Raw genomic sequence first — 22,708 nt, forward strand, 5'->3', positions numbered from 1 at the left:
CCAAGGGGTGAAGCCCAAAGCCTGAACTTACCGGCAGCCTGCTCCTCCAGCATTATTCCCCAGCTTTCTCCAGAGGGGGGCAGGGCCCAATATCTTCTGGTGGTCCCCGCACACAACACCAAGACTGTGCCCCCAGTAGCACCAAGGAGGGAGAGGGGCTGCTGCTCCCACTCCATCAGAGATCAGGAGGCTGTGGCTGCAAGAAAAGCCCCTGGTGGCCACATGCGGCCATGGTGGTCGCATTTGAGAAACACTGCTCTAGCTCATGTCTACATCCACTCCAGTTAGATTTCTATTTCACTGAAAATGGCATCTCCAAAGTCTCACAAAATGTCCTCTTGTCTTAGCCACAGGTGCTCAGTTCCATCTTCCTTGATCTTCAGTACTGTTCATCAATCCCTCCTTCTTGGCAACTTCTTTTCCCTTGCCTTTTGTGACCCTGTCCTCTCACGGTTCATCTACTTTCTCTCTGACTTCCCCTTAGGCCTATTCTTTGATGTCTCTTTCTCCTTCCATATGGGAATCCAACATGGCTCTATCATTGGCCCCTTCACTTATACTTTACTTCTGTAAAAGCAGCAAAGAATCCTGTGGCACCTTATAGACTAACAGATGTTTTGGAGCATGAGCTTTCGTGGGTGAATACCCACTTCTTCAGATGCAACCCACGAAAGCTCATGCTCCAAAACGTCTGTTAGTCTATAAGGTGCCACAGGATTCTTTGCTGCTTTTACAGATCCAGACTAACACGGCTACCCCTCTGATACTTTACTTCTGGATAATATTGTCTGCTACCATGGTTTCTACTACTTGCCCATGGTACCAAGTTTACGTTACCCATCCTCAGCTTCAAGGCCCTATTCAACTCCACCCTGGCCACCACATCATTTCTTCTTCCTTTGCTCTGTCAACACTGCCATTCTCAACATTCTTCAACTCCTGTATTTGCTGTACTTGTCCCATGCTGCTCCCATGTATGGAATGGCTTCCCTTTCTTATAACACAGAAAGAAACCCCTTTCACATTACAATCTCTCCTGAAACACACACACTTATTCCATGAGGCATACTACTACCCTTCAGCCCACATCTTACAGCCCTCATGGCTCTTGCACTGAGCATGACTCAGTTGTACTTTAGGATTGGGTCCTTTATTTCTAAATTCGCCATGCTTTAGAACATCTACAACCCCTTTTGATTTGTGATCACTCTGCTGTCTGCTTCTGGTTAAAGGACTCATAAAGGTGTAGCTCTATACAGCCTTTCCTGGATGAGAATGACTGGAGTTAAGAAAGAATATAATCAATTATATTGAAGCGATCTGAAAGTGGAACAGATCTGAAAATGTAATAAGCTGTTAATTCTCCAGAAGAATCATTTCAGATAAATATGATTTCTTCAGCAACAATAGGTAGTATTTAATGGCACAAGAAATCGTGAACACCTTGGAGAATTGTAGGTCTGTTTGGTTCATGGAAAATATATTCCTGTAGTCTTCACTAATGGGTTATTTTGAAGAAAACGCATAATCTGGGTAAAAATCATATGGTCAACAGACTCATCCCAACAGAAAAGAGTACCATGTGAGATAGCTATCACCATGTATAAGATTACATACCTGTTATATGTATGTGATATTCTTCCTTGAAGATATTTTGGAAGTAAGGTAGTTTGAACTGCAGATGTGCATATGGCAAGCCAGGAAGATTTATGTCAACATCACCCATGAAATGTGGAAACTCCCAATCCTGTTAAAGAAACAACAGAAAAAATAACTTCTCATAATATATTAATGCCTTATAAAATGGTATAAATAAATAGTAGGAAAAGGATTCTGACAAGTAATATGGCAAAACATAAAAATATGGAAAGTTCTTGAATGTATTGGGGACAACATTCTGTTTCGGGGGACAGTCATTTTAGAGTTGGTTCTGACTAACTGGGAGGAATTGGTTGAGAATCTGAAGGCAAGTTGGGTAAAAGTGATCATGAAATTACAGATTTCATGATTCGACAGAAAGGAGGAAGTGAGATCAGCTGAATAAGGAAAATGGACTTCAAAAAAGCAGACTTTAACAAACTCGGAGAACTGGGAGGTAAGATCCCATAGGAAGAAAATTTAAGGGAAAAAGGAGTTTAGGAGAGCTGGCAATTCCTCAAAGAGACAATATTAAAGGTACATCAGCAAACTATTCCGATGCAAAGGAAAGATCAGAAGAATAGTAAGAGGCCAATATGGTTCCATTAGGAATTCTTTAATGATCTGAAAATCAAAAAGGTGTCATGCAAAAAGTGGAAACATGAACAAACTGCTAAGGAGGAGTACCAAAGAATAGCACAAGCATGTAGGGACAAAATCAGAAAAGTTAAGGCACAAAATGCATTATACCTAACAAAGGACATGAAAAGCAATTAAGAAGTAGTTCTATAAATACAGTTGGAGCAAGAGAAAGATAAGGAAAGCATAGGTTCTCTACTTATTGGGGAAGGAGAGCTAATAATGGGTGACATAAACAAGGCCAATGCCTATTTTTGCTTCAGTCTTCACTAAAAAGGTAAATTGTGACCTGATACTTAACACAATTAATATTAACAACAAGGAGGAAGACGCAGAAAAGAAAAATAGTGAAAGAACAGATCAAATAGTATTTAGCTAATTAGATGTATTCAAATCAACAGGGTCTGATGAAATTCATCATATGGTACTTAAGGAACTAGCTGAAGCAATTTCAGAACCATCAGCAGTTATCTCTGAGGTATGGAGAGGGCAAATATAATACCTATCTTTAAAAAGAGGAACAAAGATGACCTGGGGGATTACAGAACAGTCAGCCTATCTTAGATACCTTGAAAGATACGGTAATTAATTATTAAACAATCACTTTGATAGCACCTAGAGGACAAAATGGTTATGAGTACTAAGCAACATGGATTTGACAAGAACAAATCACGCCAAATCAAATTAATTTCCTTCTTTGATAGGGTTATTGGCCTAGTGGATGGGAGGAAGCTGTAGATGTAATATTTCTTAATTTAAGTAAGGCTTTTGACACAGTCCGACATGACGGTCTCATAAACAAACTATGGAAATGTCATCTAGATTAAATGATTATAATGTGGGTGCAAAACGAGTTGACAGACTGTACTTAAAATGTAGTTATCAATGGTTTGCTGTCAAACTAGGGGGACATATCTAGGGGGGTTTACTTGGATAATGGTGTGAAGAATATGCTTATAAAATTTGTGGATGGGGTTGTAAGGGGTTGCTAGCACTTTGGAGAAGGAGGATAAGAATTAAAAATGATTGTGACAAATTGATGGATTGGTCTGAAATCTACAAGATGAAATTCACTATAGACTAGTGTAAAGTAGTAAACTTAGGAAGGAAAACAACAAAATGGGGAATAAGTGGCTAGGCAATAGAACAGACAGCAGTAGTACTTCTGATAACGATCTGGGGGTTATAATAATTAAAAAACTGAATTAGAGTCAATAGTGTGATGCACTTGCAAAAAAGACCAATATTCTGTGTCCAGTTCGGAGTGCCACACTTTAAGAAACATGTGGACAAATTGGAGAAAGTTCAGAGAACAAGAAAAATGATGAAAGGCTTCGAAAATCTGACCCATGAGGAAAAGTTTAAAAATTTGGACACGTTTAGTCTTGAGAAAAGAACATTATGGAGAGGGGGGACTGGATAACCATCTTCAAATACATTAAGAGAATAGTGATCGATTGTTGTCCATGCCCTCTGAAGGTAGGACAAGAGGTAATTGGTTTAATCTGCAGGAAAGGAGGTTTACATTAGATATTAGGAAAAACTTTCTAACTACAAGGATAATTAAGCCCTGGAATATGTTTCCAAAGGGGGTTATGGAATCTCCATCATTGGAGGTTTTTAAGAACAGCTTAGATAAACAGGATGGTCTAGGTATACCTGGTCCTGTCTCAGCACAGAGGACAGGACTGGATGACCTCTCAAAGTCCCTTCCAGCCCTACATTTCTATGATTCTGTGCTTTTCTTTTATAACCACCTGCTAGTGAATATGTCTATCTTAATCTTGTGAGCCACCTGAATTGGAATATTTTTTACATTAGAATATGTGATTTATGACTTTAAATGCATATAATTATGCACTTAAATATTCACTTCAAAATGGTAATGATGAACCTATAGTATCTACTCATAGTACAAAATTAATCTAAGCATATATATGCCTATTCCTGTATTTTAAAAAAGGAAATTAAGTTCATGATATACTTAATTATAAAAACTTAATCAGAAACTGATTCTTTTCACCTGCAGTAATAGTCTTAGCTCCTGTGATTAACTTGGCAAACAATTTATATATAACAAATCTGGCAAGAAGGGGCCTGATCCTGAAAGTGCTATGCATGCAAAACTCCAACAGAAGATAATTACTCCCAATTTTTGTGTTACTTCTCATAGACATAGCACTGTGGAACACACTATAATGTCTATCCCATTTTTTTTCAAGTGAATCCATGACCTAAAGTGAACCTCAGTATCAGGATAAAAAAAAATCCACCAGTTTTTAACATGCATATTGACCTGTGAAGTTAACAGCAACCCCTTAACAGCTAGTAGCTTTATAATAGCTGGCAACAATTAGGAGAAACTGGATATCTCACGGACACAGTAGCCTGAACTTTTGAACTGTCTTTCCTTCTCAGTCTTGAGGCAGTTAAAGCTGGTCCTAAGCTGGTTTTTGCTGAGCAGATTGCAAAAGTGCAGGGTTTGCTAACTACCAATCAAATGCTAACACAACTGAAGCTTGTGTGTGAGTGTGTATAAAAGATTCTTGGTTTTTGTATGGAGTAGAGTTTTTTGTACCTAGGTACAGAACTCTCCTTTCTTTTGGAGAATAAAGCAACCATTCCTTATCCCTGTCTGGCTATCATTGGCTCTCAACCAGGCGAACCCAACATTTTGGTAACAGACCCACTAACCTTAAATTTAAAAAGTCACTCACATTATTCAAATTATCAATAACATGCGCAAGGCAAAAGAAGCCTTAAATGACCTGAGCAATAATGGGGATCTTAAAATACTAATTTCCCAAACTAGAACAGAAGTTGCATTTAAAGCTTTGTTTGTATTATAAGGAAATTAGTTTTAGTTGTGTTAATCGTGTATTGCTGCTTAGGCAGTTTATTAAAGCATTATAAATCATATATAAATCATATTAAAATGTCCTCACCACTGTTTCATGTATTAATTTGGCAAAGATGTTGCCTTGATAATACAAGCAACAAGTGTTGGACCTGCTGACCAATGTATGCTGGGCTAATTATATATCAATCACATTATTAATATATATCATTGACATCACATATATTAATATGCATGAAGCACATAATATCAATATAATATTATATTGTATACATTTCCAGCAGTTACATGTCCTAAACTGGCCAGTTGTTTTATAATCCTGCTTACTTATGCTAAGTATCTCTTTAAAAAACTGAAGTCAGCTTTGGCATTAGAAACTTGTTAAAGACAAAATACATTAATGTTCTGCTCTGGTACAAGCTGGGGAGGTACCTTCACGGACCAGTTATGTTACCTGGTATGTTAGTACCCAAAACAAAAATACAGAAAGGTCCAGAACAACACGTTAAGGAACTGGGACAAACTGGTGGTTTGGATTTTAATAAAGTGTAAAGAGTTTTGTAACTTGTAAAATCATCCAGTAAATACTAACAGCTGAAATGTATACATTTGGGAGCACACCTTCTCAGTGAGATTAATTTAAATACGCTGCGTGAGAAGCTTCCCAGAAACTGGTATTGTATTAAGCCTTTCTTCCTGTACTATAGTATCATTGACTTTTAGCAATAAACCTGATTGCTATTGGTTATTTTGTCTCTTGAATACATTTCATAACCAACTAAAATGTGCTCAAGCAATTGATGTACAATTTATCAACAGTCCTCAACAAAATCTGTCCCAGTGAGTTCAAATACTTCCTCCTATTTACTTGTTTGCAGTGTTGTTATAGTCATGTCGGTCCCAGGATATGAAAGAGACAAGATGGGTGAGGTAATATCTTTTACTGGACCAACCTCTGTTGATGGAAGGCACAAGCTTTCGAGCTACACAGAGCTCTTCTTCAGGTCTGGGGAAGGAAGCAGAGTGTCTGAAATAAATACAAATTGGGAGAGACTGTCAAGAGAAGGGGTAACACATATTTGAGGTAGCCATTTGAAATGAAGTGGGCAACTGGGGGTTAGATTGTCATGCACAAAGGTTTTGAAGTGGGCAATTAATAGATGGCAGGCAGTATGTTGTGTGACAAATTGTTGTAATGAGCCAGTTTTCCTGAAGTCCATGGTTTTTGGTGGCTAGTAGAGTGAAGAATTTAAGTGTCTAGACTCAGCTTTTGAAGATGTGCAGGTTTCCCTTGTGGATAAGTATTGAAAGATCAGATATGGAGTGATAACTTTGTGAAAAGTGCTTACTCACAGGTGATATCGTGTTTTTGACTTTAATCATTTTTCTGTTTGAGTTCATTTGAGAGCACAGTGATTGTATCATTTCACCTACATAGTTGTTATTGGAGCATTTGATGCACCAGATGAGGTACACCACGTGTTGTGATAAGCATGTACAGGACCTATGAATCTTGAAAGGTATATTGTGTCTAGCAGTGGAGATATGTCTGTAGGTTTTGCATCTTTTGTTCTAGCCGGGTCTGATACCACTTTCAGTTAAGGGTGTCCTGGTCTATGATGAGCTTGCTTCTGATGATGAGCTTGGCAAGGTAGAGGGGTTGGTTGGCCAGAAGAGGAGGTTCAGGAAAGATTTTTCTTTCACTTTTTGGTTACCATCAAATATGGATTGCAATTGTTTGATGAACCTATTTACTTATTTCATATGGCAGACAAAATGGTGTATGCAATGTGGAGGTTCTTATTAATTATTTGTATATTATGGTCGTGACTAGAAGTCCCAATCCAACTGGTGCTCTACTCTGTGAGGTACTGCATTTGGAGGAATTTTCCTGCTTAGTTACATATATCCACCTCTGGCAATTTGAACTAGGGTATAATGGCATGGCCCTTTAAGGTTAGAACCTGAAAACTCTAGGACTGTTGGCAGACACAGTATAATTGCTGCCTGAGTGGTTACATTGTGAGATGCAGACTGCTGAAGCTCTGCTGATAAAATAGGATTGGATCTGTTCCCATGTATGCACCTGGACATATGTCACACAAGATGGTAAAACAGGTATCAGAACGACTAAAAATAAAATAAAGGACTCTGAAATCTAATAGCGTACAGGATGTTTTCTTCACATGGACATTCTCCCTATGTATTCATCCAACCTGAATAATCATTTCAATTTTCTCCAGTCTTCTAAGACAGGAAATTTAATAACCAGATGAGGCAATGAAAAAGAAAAACATTATCAACAGCAAGTCATCTTTGAAAAATAAACCAGCTTTTCTTCACTAATTTAATCATTAAGAATTATTGTGGGGTACCGCGTAGAATCATAGAGTTAAAAGGGACCACAAGGGTCATCTAGTCTAACCCCCTCCAAGATGCAGGATTTGTTGCGTCTAAACCATCCAAGACAGATGACTATCTAGCCTCCTTTTGAAAACCTCCAGTGAAGGAGCTTCCACAACCTCCCGTTGCAGTCTGTTCCATTGTCCTACTGTTCTCACAGTTAGGAAGTTTTTCCTGAGATTTAATCTAAACCTGCTACGCTGTAGTTTGAACTCATTACCTCTTGTCCTACTCTCTGTGGTAAAAGCGAACAACTTTTCTCCATCTTCTTTATGGCAGCCTTTCAAGTATCTGAAGACTACTGTCATATCCCCCCTTAATCTTCTCTTTTCCAAACTAAACATACCAAGTTCCTTCAGCCTTTCCTCGTATGGCTTACATTCTATCCCTTTGATCATCTTTGCTGCTCATCTCTGGAACCTTTCCAGTTTCTCTACATGCTTTCTATACACTGGTGACCAAAACTGGACACAGTACTTCAGCTGAGGCCTAACCAACACTGAGTAGAGCAGTACTATCACCTCCTGGGACTTGTATGCTATGCCTCTGTTAATGCAACCTAAAACTGCATTTGCTTTTTTTGCAATTGTTGACTCACGTTGAGGCTGTGATCCACCACAACTCCCAGATCCTTCTCAGCAATGCTGCTACCAAGCCAGATTTCCCCCCAGTCTGTATTTGTGCATTTGTTTTTTCTTCCCTAAGTGTAGTACCTAACCTTTGTCTCTGTTGAATTTCATTTTGTTGTCTATAGCCCAGTTCTCTAACTTATCAAGATCCCTCTGAATTTTAGCTCTATCATCCAAAGTATTGGCAACCTTCCTTGCCTCCCCCAGCTTTGTGTCATCTGAAAACTTGAGCAATATGTGCTCAATACCTACACCCAGGTCATTAATAAAGATGTTAAACAACACCAGACCCAGAACAGATCCCTGTGGAACCCCACTTGAGACCTCCCTCCAATCTGGCATCATTCCATTAATAGCAGCACAGATCGCACTCATTTTTTCTCTTATACCGTTACTCGTTCCATGTATTCGATCCTAGGCATTATATACATTTGGTCTACCAAAGGAGCACTTCTTAGAAGTTAGTTTGGCACCTATCCATACCCATCTTTGATAAATAATGATATCCCCATTTGGCAATCCTTGGACTGTTGCGAGCTGGTGTCAATTATGGCTGCACCCATGCAATACCAACCTTCTCCAGTGCCAGGAGAAGATATATACACTTGGATTATAAAGATTTGTAATTCTAAGATGTCCTGATGTAAAAGTTGTCAGGATTTTCTAATCCTGCATTTTACAAGATGGACTAGCACTAATGTAGAAACTCCCAACCAGCTTGGAGCTGATGCTACGTATAGGAATTTTGTGATTCCTCCTGTAACTGATTTCCCCCAGAACAGCCACAGTATATTAATGCAAACTGTCCACACTAGAAAACTATTGCTAAATATCAACTAACAATCATTGAGAAAAAAGAGAGAAAGTGATAGTGAGAGAGAGAGGCTACATTGGCACCCTTTTGTCTGTGAGAGACGATGGGAATTGCAGCCTATGATGTAGATGGTTTGCAATGTTTCATGTGACTGAATAGTTCAATCTGAGATTTGCATGATCTTTGGCAATTACTGCAAATGTATGTATCTTGGTTGGGAGCTGCTTGCTTCCTATGGGCCCTTTTCTCCTCAAGCTATAGAAGCCAGCTTCTGTCATGGGTTTTGATCATTTGTCTTTATAGTGAAACTTGGGATGTCCTGTTGTTCTTGTTCCCTCTGAAAGCTCCCTGTATAGCATGTCCTCAGGTACACATCCATCTTCCAATCTACTCAGATGGCCCAGGCAACACAGTCATCTTTGCTTGAGCAGGTCTGTCACCTTTGGTAAATTTGCCCTTTGAAGAACCTCTATATTGGTGACTTTATCTTGCCAGTTGGTGATAAGTATGTGGTGTAAACATTTCTCCTGAGGAGCATAAGTTGTCCAGGTTTCCCCATCATATGTGAGAGTGCTGAGGATGCAAGCTTAGTACACTAGCATTTAGGTCTTGATGGTAAACTTTGAGTTGTTCCATGCTCTTTTAGTTAGTCTGCTAAAGGTGGTGGCAGCCTTTCCAATGTGAACATTTTTTCATCCAGTGAGAGGTTGGTGGTCACTGTAGAACTTAAATAGCGGAACTGTTGGACTACTTCTAGATGCTTTGCATTTAAAGTAATTGAAGGATCTTGTGGAACCCCCAGTCCTAATACAACCGTTTTCTTGACACTGATGGTGAGAGCAAATGCCTGACAGGCACTTGAAAGGTGGGACATGAGTTCTTGTAATAGATCTTCATTGTGGGCTATGAGGGCAGCATCATCAGTGAATAGAAGTTCCCTGATTAGCACCTTTTTGACTTTGGTCTTTGACTTAAGTCAGGACAGGTTGAAGAGTCTCCCATCTGATCTTGTGTTGTGATAAACTCCATCTTTCATGTCCTAAAATGCACAGTTCAAGAGTACCGAGAATAAGATTCCAAAGAGTGTAGGGGCAAGAACACGTCCTTGCTTCACTCTGCTTTTCATCTCAAAGCTGTCTGAAGTGGACCTGCCAAACTGGACAGTTGATCTCATGTTGTTGTGGAATGAACTGTCCAATTTTAACAGGGTTGGTAGGCCCCCTATCTTTTCTAGCATTGCAAATAGACCTGCTCTGCTGACTGCATCAAATGGTTTGGTTAGATCCACAAAGGTGATGTACAATGGTCAGTTTTGCTCTCTGCACTTTTCTTAGAGTTGATGCAGAGAAAATATCATGTCTATAGTCAATCTTCCAGCCCTGAACCGCACTGTGATTCAGGGTAGACATGATTCGCCAGCTGTTGTAGGCACACTAACATGACTTTTGCAAAAGATTTTCCTGCTAGACTTAGTAACGAGATACCCCTGTAGTTCTTGTAGTTGCCCTTTTCGCCTTTATTTTTGTACAAAGTGATGATATTTGCATCGGGCATCTCTTGTGATACCTCATCCTCTTTCCAGCATTTAAGTAGCAGCTGATAAAGATATGGTAAAAGGCTGTCTTTCCCGTACTTGATGATTTCTGCTGGGATGCTATCTTTTCCAGGAGCCTTGCCACTTGATAGCAAATCAATAGCTCTTGCTTAGCTCTTTTATAGTGGGTTCCACATCTGGCTCTGGCATGAAGTGTAGAGTTGGCATTTGGTCCAGTGATTCGCTGGTGACATTTCTTGTGCGTATAGCTCTGAATAGTGTTCAGCCTAACAAGACAACTGCTTGCTTTTATCTGTAATGATTTCACTGCTGTGTGATTTGAGAGGGGAAACTTTGTTGAGAGTGGGACCTAGAGCTTTCTTCAGGCCATCATACATGACTTTGAGGTTTCCTGTGTCTGAGGCTGTCTGTATCTCTTCACAGAGCTTGATTCAGTAATGATTTGCACGTCTACTTCCTCGCTGTACCTTGGATTTTGCACATTGAAGTCTCATTTTGGTGCTCCCTTGTTGTGTTTCTGATAGGCTGTGTTCTTAATGTTGATGAGAGGTAATAGTTCCGCTTCATTTTCTTCAAACCAGTCCTTTTCTGATGGTCTCTTCCCCCCAAATGGGGACTGGGACCGATACTGCAACCATATGTGGTATCTTTGGGGACTACTGCATTAATATATCATTGTGGGCTAGGGATTATATTCTGCTTCATGGGAAAAGATTATTGCAGCCCCTCCAGGAATGAAAAATAGTCACTGTAAACAGCTCCAGAGAAGTGCCCCAGCCTGGGGTGGCTTGCATATAATGGTTCAGGGTTTCAGGAAATGCAGACAAAAAAAGAAAGAACTTGGGATATAAAAGGTCATCTTGAAGTGACAGAGGGGTCTTCCTTTTGATTCAGCAAATGGACATGTCCAACAAGGAACCCAGTCCTGCTGAAAGGTTGGGAAAGACTTTGATCTGCCAGACTCCCCCATGGGGAAGATGGGTGACTGTTGGCATGTTCAGTATGCATTTATACATTTTTCTTGTTTTATGTGTTCTTTATCTGCTTTTATCCCTAAATAAATGTGCTGTGCTTTAAGAGAACTCTTTGGTTACTGGTAACTGACACTGATCATAGCCCTTGGGGAGGAAAGTAAAGTGCAGGGGCTGGATTTTAGTCAGACCTGCTGTGATAAACACAGTGAAGTGAAAGGGGGTTCCAAGCCTAAATCCCTGGTGAAGAGGGAGAGAAATGTGGGTCTTTGCCCAGAGAGAGGTGAAGAGACCTAAGAGGGGATTCTTTGAGTAAGTAAGGAGAGGGTCAAAGGTGCAGGTACCTTGAAACCAGCAGGAACTATCCAGAGACAAAGTAGATGAGATAGTATTAGACCAACCCACCTTGTTTCTCTAATATCCTGGGACCTAGGCAGATACAACAACACTGTATAAGAAGCATCCTAAACAGTCATCAGTGCAGTTCCAGCATGGGTATAATTGTTCTTCATTGGTAATCTAAACTCAGTTCAGCTTCTGTAATATTCAGACAACATTTTTTGCAGAAAGACCATGATATCCAACAGAAACTGTCCCCACTAATGAGGGGAGGTGATTAGCAGCTCCAACTTACAATCTGCACAAATATGAATTCTTTACTGATGTGTTAGAAATAGATTTCATATCTGACATCAAACCTTCATGTACCTTGTATTTCCTCTCCACGCTTCTGTCTTCACTTTAGGATATCTGCTCCCACATCAAAGGTTAATCACTGCAGGTGACATATGCTGCATGCTTTAACTTCTCAACTGATAATAATGTAGATTTTACTTGATCAGTCTTAGTGTTTGTTATAGTGGTGCCCATGCTTTGAAATATCTAAGGTCTCATTAACAACTGGCCCCTGAATGCCAAAACTAGATTGCAATCATATACATTTGTGTAATTTTAAAAATAAATGCACACAGCCATAGTCATATTAGTATCTCTCATAATGCATGACTAAAAATGGTTTCTTCTTTGAATTCAACAGCAACCAAGTCCTGCTGTTGATCCATTTTGATTTCACCCTGCAGTTACAGGGAGAGGAGAGCCACAGGTGCTTTTAAGACCCTGGGGATTCACACTGGGCCCTCAGCCACCAAAGTGGGCATCTCTGATTTCCAGTTTAATGCAGTGTGAGGGGAGAAAGTATTGTTCAGATACTGAGAATTTTTCAGATTTTTTGTACTTGGATACCTCTTACATAACTTATTTTTTCAATCTCAGCATATGATGTACACACACACACACACACACACACACACACACACTACAATCCTGTTTATCTGAATGGCCTAGGGGACATCCAAAACTTAAGTGGACATTTGGGTAAACTGAAATGCTATTAACTAACATAGGACTACATGAGGGGGACACCATGGATTTGGATAAGTAGGATTTTTGGATAAAGGGAATTCAGATAACCGGAATTATACTGTATGTATATTCTTAATAAGAAGTAATGGCTTTGCCTTGCTTGAAGAAATCTGGTTCTGAAATAAGAAACTGAAAGTTGAAAGATAGTCAGCTGGGCATGTTGCAGGATTCAATGCTCCTAATGGTGGCAGCTGTGAACAGCTGAAATACGAAAAAAGTGTTTTATTCCCAAACTCAAACATAAAAGAGAAGTTACAGATGAAGATTATTATACACTTTTTTACAGTGCACCATTAGGCATGGAGAACTGAGGCATAACTCAATCTCTTCCAGTTTGTTGCATCCTAGCCTTTGCCAACAAGATATCTATTTAGATAATGAGCTCTTTGGGGAAGGGCCTGGTTTTCTTAGGCCTTGATCCTCTAAACAATTATATACATGCTTTACTTTATGCATGTGAGAACTTCCACTGACTGCGGTGGAATTATATGCATGCTTAAAGTTAACTATACACATAAGTGTTTGTAGGATGGAACCTTCCTTTTTGTAAAGCACCTAGCATTATTTTGGCACTATTAAATACAAAACAGTGGACGCTGGTTCTCAGCAACCCCAATATTAACAACTTTCAGTTAATAGCAACATTTTGCTGAAAACCAATCCTGTCTCATTGACTATGATGTTTATGGAATTCAGCTATATGCCACTTATTCAGAACTTTTTTTGAAAGAAAGACCCCTGCTGCAGGCAGGAAGAGCTGGGACATGCCTTCTCCAATTGCTGCCCCACAAACTGACCTACAGGCAGGGACCCACTTCCAGCAAGGCAGTAAGGGAGTGGGGCGCTCACATACCCTCCAATGGGAGAGGCTCTGCTGGAGGGGAGTGTGACCCAAGTACCTCTTGACGCCAAATGCTAAGTGCAGTATGTTAAGCAGAGTGGGTCTGGAGGTGAATTTTGCAAGCTGCTGGGTACTGTTACTTTGGGAATAGCAGATCTAAGAGTTCAGTGGGCAGTCAGTGGCACAGGGGCTGAGCACTCCTGAGGGACACTCGGAGGACTCAGGGGTTGGTATGTGTCTATCGCTACCTACACAGAGAGATTGAGGCCTGCGAAGGCCGGGAAGACAGTGCTTTTGTTGCCAGAGGATTCAGGGAGCTGACACAGCAGGCAGAGGCAAAACTTCCTCATGCTAAGGGCAAACGGTAGCGAGGTGCCTCACAACCCTGGGTATCCCTGGGGAGCATCAGAGGGAGGTTGAGGGGGGAGGCTGTGGGCTGGGCAGCAGCAGGGATGCTTGGGCTTTCCATGGAGAGCAGGAGCATGCAGGCTGCATAGTACCTTTCCCTGCACTTTATGGCTGTGCCCTGCCCTGGCATGAGGGGCCCAGGCTAGACATACTCCAGTGCTTCCATCCCTGGCTGCAGCTCCACCAACCTGCCTTTGCCTTATTGTCAACCTTTGGATAATGGAGAACCCAGACATTGCTAATAAATGAAATGTGATGACAGGATCTGCCTCCTTAAGGGTAGGAGTGTGTAGGGGTCAGCCCAACCATGTCACATGGCATGACCCTTTAAGACATGGAAAGGTCTGCCATACAGAAAGACCCCAAGGAGATTTGGTGGAGAGGATATGGGTAGAGGGCAATAAATGGTGTTTGGGAAAAACTCTTGGCACTGGTTCTGAAGGGCCCAGGATCAGGAGCCTTGCAGAGTGGGCAAGGTAAGGCTCCCCTCTCACCCAACAAATTGAGGTTGAGCTCTGGGGGAGAGGGACCAGCATATATGCTGCCTCCTTCTCAAAGCAGGGCAGACAGCAGGAAGTGGAAGGACTGAATGGGAAAAGGGCTAGCTGGAGGAGAAGCTGCCTGAGGCTCTGCAACTGGCCTAAAGTACAACTCCAGCTCCCAGGAGGAGAGGCAGGGGGCTCCTGTCTTAAGGAGAGAGACAGAACAATGTCTGCAATACACCCGAGCTCTGAGAGGAGGACTGGGACCTCCTGACCAGAGGGAGGAAATCAACTGGGACTCTTATATGGACCCACAGAGGGCACAAACTTGAGTGAGTTACCTTCTGTAGAATGGGCGAATAAACCAGGTCCTGCAAAGGAGGTATATGTTTGAACTATGAATACACCAAACCCTGCAAAAGTGCAGTTGAACTAATCTAGTCTGGGTAATTGACCAAAAGGACCCAAGCAGTGTTGAGCACAATGAGCTGAGTTTCCAATAATGTGGAATCTGTGGTAATAACATTAATAGATTTTATGGCCAAGAAGAGACTATTATGATCATCTAGTCTGACTTCCTGGATAACTCAGGCCATAGAACCTTCCTCAGTAATTTCCACATCTATCCCATAACTGCAGTGTGAGCTATAACAGACCTCTTTTAAAAGACCCCCAGTCTTGATTTAAACACTTCAAGAGACAGAGAATCCACCATGGCCCCAGCTAAATTGTTTCAGTGATTAATTAACCTCTTAAAAATTGTGCTTTATTTCAAGTCTGAATTTGTCCAACTTCAGCTTCCAACCATTGGATCTCCTGCCTTCTACTGTCAGAAATCTCTGTCCCATTACTTGTAACCTGTGATTAAGTCACCTTTCTTCAATAGGCACAGCACCCAGAGTCCTTGCCTTCTCCCTAGCTCTTTCCATAAGGCTTTTCCCCCAAGCCTGTTCAGATACCTTCCCGGACTTGCTTTGACATCTATGGTGGAAGTCCAGCTGCTGGTCTTGCCCAGTTACCTCCTTACTTTAGTTAAAATTATGACAATGACCTCATAGCAACTCCTCTTTTGAAGGTAGAAGCGCTTATATGTCTTCCCCTTTCCCAGCATTCCTTGCTGGATGTGTGCTTGTCTTTAAAGGCACAGCACAACCCATTACAAAGCCCATGAAGATTCACTCTTAGAATCATAAAAGATTAGGGTTGGAAGAGACCTCAGGAGGTCATCTAGTCCAACTCCCTGCTCAAAGCAGGACCAATCCCCAACTAAATCATTCCAGCCAGGGCTTTGTCAAGCCTAACCTTAAAAACCTCTAAGAAAGGAGGTTCCACCACCTCCATAGGGAACCCATTCCAGTGCTTCACCACCCTCCAGGTGAAATAGTTTTTCCAAATATCCAACCTAGACCTCCCCCACTACAACTTGAGACCATTGCTCCTTGTTCTGTCATCTGCCACCACTGAGAAACAGCCGAGTTTCACCCTCTTTGGAACCTCCTCTCAGGTAGTTGAAGGCTGCTATCAAATCCTCCCTCACTCTTCTCTTCTGCAGACTAAATAAACCCAGTTCCCTCAGCCTCTACTTGTAAGTCATGTGCCCCAGCCTCTTAATCATTTTCATTGCCCTCTGCTGGACTCTCTCCAATTTCTCCACATCCTTTCTATAGTGGGAGGCCCAAAACTGGGCACAATACTCCAGATGTGGCCTCACCAGTGCCAAATAGAGGGGAATAATCACTTCCCTTGATCTGCAGGCAATGCTCCTACTAATGCAGCCCACTATACCATTAGCCCTCTTGGCAACAGGGGCACACTGTTGACTCATATCCACCTTCTCAGCCACTGTAACCCCTAGGTCCTTTTCTGCAGAACTGCTGCCTAGCCAATCGGTCCCTAGTCTGTAGGAGTTCATGGTATTCTTCCATCCTAAGTGCAGGACTCTGCACTTGTCCTTGTTGAACCTCACCAGATTTCTTTTAGCCCAATCCGCCAATTTGTCTTGGTCACTCTGGATCCTATCCCTACCCTCCAGTGTATCAACCTTTCCCCCCAGCTTAATGTCATCCGCGAACTTGCTGAGGGTGCAATCTATCCCATCATCTAGATCATTAATGAAGACGTTTAACAAAACCTGGCCCCAGGACAGAGCCCTGGAGCACGCTGCTTGATACCGTCTGCCAACTAGACATCAAACCACTGATCACTACCCATTGAACTCGACGATGTAGCCAGCTTTCTATCCACCTTATAGTCCATTCAACCAATCCATACTTTTTTAACTTGCTGGCAAGAATACTGCAGGAGACTGTATCAAAAGCTTTGCTAAAGTCAAGATATATCATGTCCACTGCTTTCCCCATATCCACAGAGTTAGTTATCTCATCATAAAAGGCAATCAAGTTGGTCAGGCATGACTTGCCCTTGGTGAATCTATGTTTACTATTCCTGATCAACTTCCTCTACTCCAAGTGCTTCAATAGATTCAAAGATTCCTTGAGGACCTGCTCCATGATTTTTCCAGGGACTGAGGTGAGACTGACTGGTCTGTAGTTCCTTGGATTTTCCTTCTTCCCTTTTTAAAAGATGGGCACTATATTTGCTTTTTCCCAATCATCCAGGACCTTCCCCGATCATCATGAGTTTTCAAAAATAATGGCCCCAATGGCTCTGCAATCATATCAGCCAACTCCCTCAGCACCCTCAGATGCATTAGATCTGGACCCATGGTCTTGTGCATGTCCAGCTTTTCTAAATAGTCCTTAACCTGTTCTTTCACTACTGAGGGCTGCTCACCTCCTCCCCATACTGTGCTGTCCAGTGCAGCAGTCTGGGAGCTGACCTTGTCTGTGAAGACCGAGGCAAAAAAGCACTGAGTACTTCAGCTTCTTCCATATCATCTGTCACTAGGTTGCCTCCCCGATTCAGCAAGGGTCCCACACTTTCCCTGACCTTCTTGTTGCTAACATACCTGTAGAAACCCTTCTTGTTACCCTTCACATCCCTGGCTAGCTGCAACTCTAATTGTACTTTGGCCTTTCTGATTACACCCCTTCATGCTCAAGCAATATTTTTATTCTTCTCCCTAATCATCTGTCTAAATTTCCACTTTTTTAAAGCTTCCTTTTTGTATTTAAGCTCACTGAAGATTTCTCTGTTAAGACAAGCTGGTCGCCTGCCATATTTGCTATGCTTTCTGCACCTTGGAATGATTTGTTCCTGAGCCCTCAATAAGGCTTCTTTGAGATACAACCAGCTCTCCTGGATTCCTTTCCCCCTCATATTAACCTTCCCTGGGGATCATGCCCATCAGTTCCCTGTGGGAATCAAAGTTTGCTTCTCTGAAGTCCAGGGTCTGTACTCTGCTACTCTCCTTTCTTCCTTGTGTCAGGATCCTGAACTCAACTCTCTCAGGGTCACTGCCTCACAGAATATCAGGGTTGGAAGGGACCTCAGGAGGTCATCTAGTCTAACTCCCTGCTCAAAGCAGGGCCAATCCCCAGACAGATTTTTGCCTCAGACCCCTAAATGGCCCCCTCAAGGATTGAACTCACAACCCTAGGTTTAGCAGGCCAATGCTCAAACCACTGAGCTATCCCTCCTATATTGCTGAGCTATGCCTCCCAGGTTCCCATCCACTTTTGCTTCCCCTACTAATTCTTCCTGGTTTGTGAGCAGCAGGTTAAGAAGAGCTCTGCCCCTAGTTGTTCTTCCAGTACTTGCACCAGGAAATTGTACCCTACACTTTCCGAAAACTTCCTGGATTGTCTGTGCACCTCTGTACTGCTCTCCCAGCAGATATCAGGGTGATTGAAGCCTTCCATGAGAATCAGGACCTGCGATCTAGTAACTTCTGTTAGTTGTAGAGTATCAGAGGGGTAGCCATGTTAGTCTGGATCTGTAAAAGCAGCAAAGAGTCCTGTGGCACCTTATAGACTAACAGAAGTTTTAGAGCATGAGCTTTCGTGGGTGAATACCTACTTCGTCAGATGTATTTCCATTAGTTGCTGGAAGTTAAAGCTTTAAGGCTTATGAATTTAATTTAAATGAGCTAGTGTTTGAAATAGATAACACTTTCATTTTGATAAATTAATGGTATGGCAAAAAAACTCTAAAAGATGCTTCTACCTATAAAAAAACAATGATGCTCTCTAGAATTCTAATACTTCACCATATAATTACATTACTTAATCTGATTTATTTTACTGCACGAAACATAGTAAAAATGTTTCCTTGACACATTAACATAAATATAATTTTAGATTTTATACAAATGTTAGTGCAAAAAAATCAAGTAACTCTGGAAAAGACGGTTACTCACCTTTGTAACTGTTGTTCTTCGAGATGTGTTGCTCACATCCATTCCAGTTAGGTGTGCGCGCCGCGCGTGCACGTTCGTCGGAAACTTTTTACCCTAGCAACTCCAGTGGGCCGGCAGGTCGCCCCCTGGAGTGGCGCCGCCATGGCGCCCAATATATATCCCTGCCGGCCCGCCCGCTCCTCAGTTCCTTCTTGCCGGCTACTCCGACAGTGGGGAAGGAGGGCGGGTGTGGAATGGATGTGAGCAACACATCTCGAAGAACAACAGTTACAAAGGTGAGTAACCGTCTTTTCTTCTTCGAGTGATTGCTCACATCCATTCCAGTTAGGTGACTCCCAAGCCATACCTAGGCGGTGGGGTCGGAGTGAGAAGTCGCGGCATGGAGCACTGCAGTTCCGAAGGCCGCATCCTCTCTCGACTGCTGTACCAGGGCGTAGTGGGAAGCAAAGGTGTGGACCGATGACCAGGTCGCTGCCCGACAGATTTCCTGGATGGGCACACGGGCCAGGAAAGCCAGCGACGACGCCTGCGCCCTGGTAGAATGCGCAGTCACACGGCCCGTAGGGACATGGGCCAAGTCATAACAGGTCCTGATACAGGACGTAACCCACGAGGATAACCTCTGGGAGGAGATAGGAAGCCCTTTCATACGGTCCGCTACCGCCACGAAAAGCGGGGGGATTTGCGGAAGGGTTTGGTCCTCTCTATGTAGAACGCGAGAGCTCTACGGACGTCCAGCGAGTGGAGCTGCTGCTCCCTGCCTGAGGAGTGAGGTTTTGGGAAAAAAACCGGGAGGAAAATCTCTTGGTTGACGTGGAAGGCTGAGACCACCTTGGGTAGAAAGGCAGGGTGTGGTCTAAGCTGCACCTTGTCTTTGTGGAAGACCGTGTATGGGGGGTCCACCACAAGGGCTCGGAGTTCCGACACCCGTCTAGCTGAGGTGATAGCTACTAGAAAGGCAGCCTTCCAAGAGAGGTAAAGCAGGGAGCAAGTAGCTAACGGCTCAAAGGGGGGCCCCATGAGCCGGGACAACACCAGGTTAAGATCCCAGGTTGGAGCAGGGGGACGGACGTTAGGGAATAACCGTTCCAGCCCCTTAAGGAATCTCGACACCGTCGGGTGAGAAAAAACGGAGCGACCGTCCGCACCCGGGTGAAAGGTGGAGATAGCTGCCAGATGGACTCGCAACGACGATAAGGCCAGACCATGTTCTTTGAGGGACCAAACATAATCTAAGATTTCGGATACCGAAACTTCCATAGGGCGGAGATTTCTCTCTACGCACCAACAGGAGAAGCGTTTCCATTTTGCCGAATATGTGGCTCTTGTGGATGGTTTCCTGCTGCTCAAGAGCACCTCTCTCACAGGCGTGGAGCAGCGCAGCTCGGAACCAGTTAGCCACGCAGGAGCCACGCCGCTAGGTGCAGCGACTGCAGGTCTGGGTGACAGAGGGACCCGTGGTCCTGGGTAATCAGGTCCGGATGAAGGGGCAGGGGAACTGGGTCGGCTACGGCCAAGTCTAGCAGCATGGTGTACCAGTGCTGTCTGGGCCATGCCGGGGCCACCATGATCACACGAGCCCTGTCTCTGCGCACCTTCAGGAGGACCTTGTGAACCAGAGGGAACGGAGGAAACGCATAGTACAGGTGGGTCGACCACTGGATGAGGAAGGCATCCGCTATCGACCCCGGCTCCCTGCCCTGAAAGGAGCAGAACGCTTGGCACTTCCTGTTCCCCTTGGACGCAAAGAGGTCCACCCGGGGATAACCCCACCTCCGGAAAATGGAGAGAGCGACGTCCGGTCGAAGGGACCACTCGTGTGACAGGAAGGATCTGCTCAATCGATCCGCCAGCGTGTTCCGTACTCCGGGAAGGAAGGAAGCCCTGAGGTGAATGGAGTGGGCTACGCAAAAGTCCCAGAGTCGTATCGCCTCGAGGCACAGGGAGGAGGACCTGGTGCCGCCCTGCTTGTTGATATAATACATGGTCGTCGTGTTGTCCGTGAACACGGCTACACAACGACCCTTAAGCTGATGACAAAACGTTTGGCAAGCAAGGCGGACCGCTCTCAACTCCCTCATGTTGATATGTAGCCCCACCTCCTCCTGGGACCATAGGCCCTGCGTCCGCAGGGTCCCTAGGTGGGCCCCCCAGCCTAGATCTGAGGCATCCGTTGTCAGGGATACCGAGGGCTGAGACGGGTGAAAGGGAAGACCCGCACACAATACGGACTGGTCCACCCACCAGCCGAGGGAATCTAAGACCTTCTGGGGGACTGTGATTAACATGTCTAGCGGTTGCCTTGGTCTGTAATGACTGATAAGCCACAGCTGGAGAGGCCTCATGCGGAGCCGAGCGTAGTCGGTCACAAAAGTGCACGCCGCCATGTGGCCTAACAGGGTTAGACATGTCCTCACTGACGTCAACGGGGCTGACCGCAAGCGTTGAACGATCGCCGCCATGGTCTGGAACCGCTGCCGAGGCAGCGAGGCCCTGCCCACAGTGGCGTCCAGGACGGCCCCGATAAATTCCACCTTCTGAGTGGGCCTCAGGGTGGACTTGTCTGTGTTTATCAAGAGGCCCAGACTCGCAAACATGCCGGTGATCACGCGGACATGGCTGTACACCTGCTGTTCCGACGTGCCCCGAATCAACCAATCGTCCAGATAAGGGAACACGTGGACACGGTTGCGCCGAAGATGCGCCACGACAACTGCCATGCATTTTGTAAACACCCTCGGGGCCGTGGACAGGCCAAACGGGAGGACCGCAAATTGATAATGACGAGCCCCCACAACGAAGCGGAGGAAGCGTCTGTGGCGTGGCCAAATGGCAACGTGGAAATACGCGTCCTGCATGTCGAGGGCGGCGTACCAGTCTCCCGGATCCAGGGATGGAATAATGGTCCCCAGGGATACCATGCGGAACTTCAACTTCACGAGGTATTTGTTGAGTTCTCGCAGGTCGAGGATAGGCCTGAGGCCCCCCTTGGCCTTGGGGATCAGAAAATAGCGGGAATAAAACCCCTTGCCTTTCTCGTTTTCGGGAACCGCCTCTATAGCTCCTTTGCTGAGGAGCGTCTGCACCTCCTGCCGAAGGAATTGCTCGTGAGAGGGGTCCCTGAAGAGGGACGAGGAAGGAGGGCGGGAAGGAGGGAACGAAACAAACTGCAGGCGGTACCCCGTCTGCACCACGCTCAAGACCCAGCGGTCCGATGTTATTTGGGACCACGCCGGGAGGAAAAACGAAAGGCGGTTGGAAAACGGAGGGGAAGGATCCGTAGGGGAAACTGTTACTGCGCCCTCGAGCGCACCTTCAAAATGAAGGCTTAGGACCAGGCGGGGGTTTTGAGGAGCCTTGGTTCTGCCCCCCTTGGTTCCCCGACTGCCTGCGCCTCCCGTTCCTGCCGCGGCGCCTGTAAGGGTCCTGCCGCTGGCGGAACTGGGAAAACGGCCGACGGTGCTGCTGTTGTTGCGGCCTAAAGGGTCTACGCTGTGTCACGGGGGTGTGCATCCCGAGGGACCGCGCAATGACCCGGTTGTCCTTTAAACTCTTAAGTCTGGGGTCTGTCTTATCGGAAAACAGGCCCTGGCCTTCGAAAGGAAGGTCCTGTATCGTGTGCTGGAGCTCTGGCGGAAGGCCGGAAACCTGCAGCCAGGAGATGCGACGCATCGTAACTCCTGACGCGAGGGTACGGGCAGCCGAGTCCGCAGCGTCCAAGGAGGCTTGCA

The 22,708-nt window shown here is 44.3% G+C and overlaps 1 protein-coding gene across 6 annotated transcripts in view; it reads right to left on the bottom strand.

Moving 5' to 3' along the window:
- The window catches only part of TMEM117 (transmembrane protein 117), a 464,204-nt gene that overhangs the window by 14,102 nt on the left and 427,394 nt on the right, over positions 1 to 22,708 (bottom strand). For 5 of the 6 annotated variants that reach the window (XM_030548913.1, XM_030548912.1, XM_030548914.1 and 2 more), the window contains one exon: positions 1,618 to 1,747. In XM_030548913.1, the coding sequence (XP_030404773.1) occupies positions 1,618 to 1,747 (130 nt within the window). Of the gene's footprint in view, positions 1 to 1,617; positions 1,748 to 22,708 lie in introns of those variants that run through there. The other variant, XM_030548917.1, reaches the window with a different exon arrangement.

This window comes from Gopherus evgoodei, chromosome 1, assembly GCF_007399415.2.
Source record: "Gopherus evgoodei ecotype Sinaloan lineage chromosome 1, rGopEvg1_v1.p, whole genome shotgun sequence".
Classification (NCBI taxonomy): domain Eukaryota; kingdom Metazoa; phylum Chordata; order Testudines; family Testudinidae; genus Gopherus; species Gopherus evgoodei.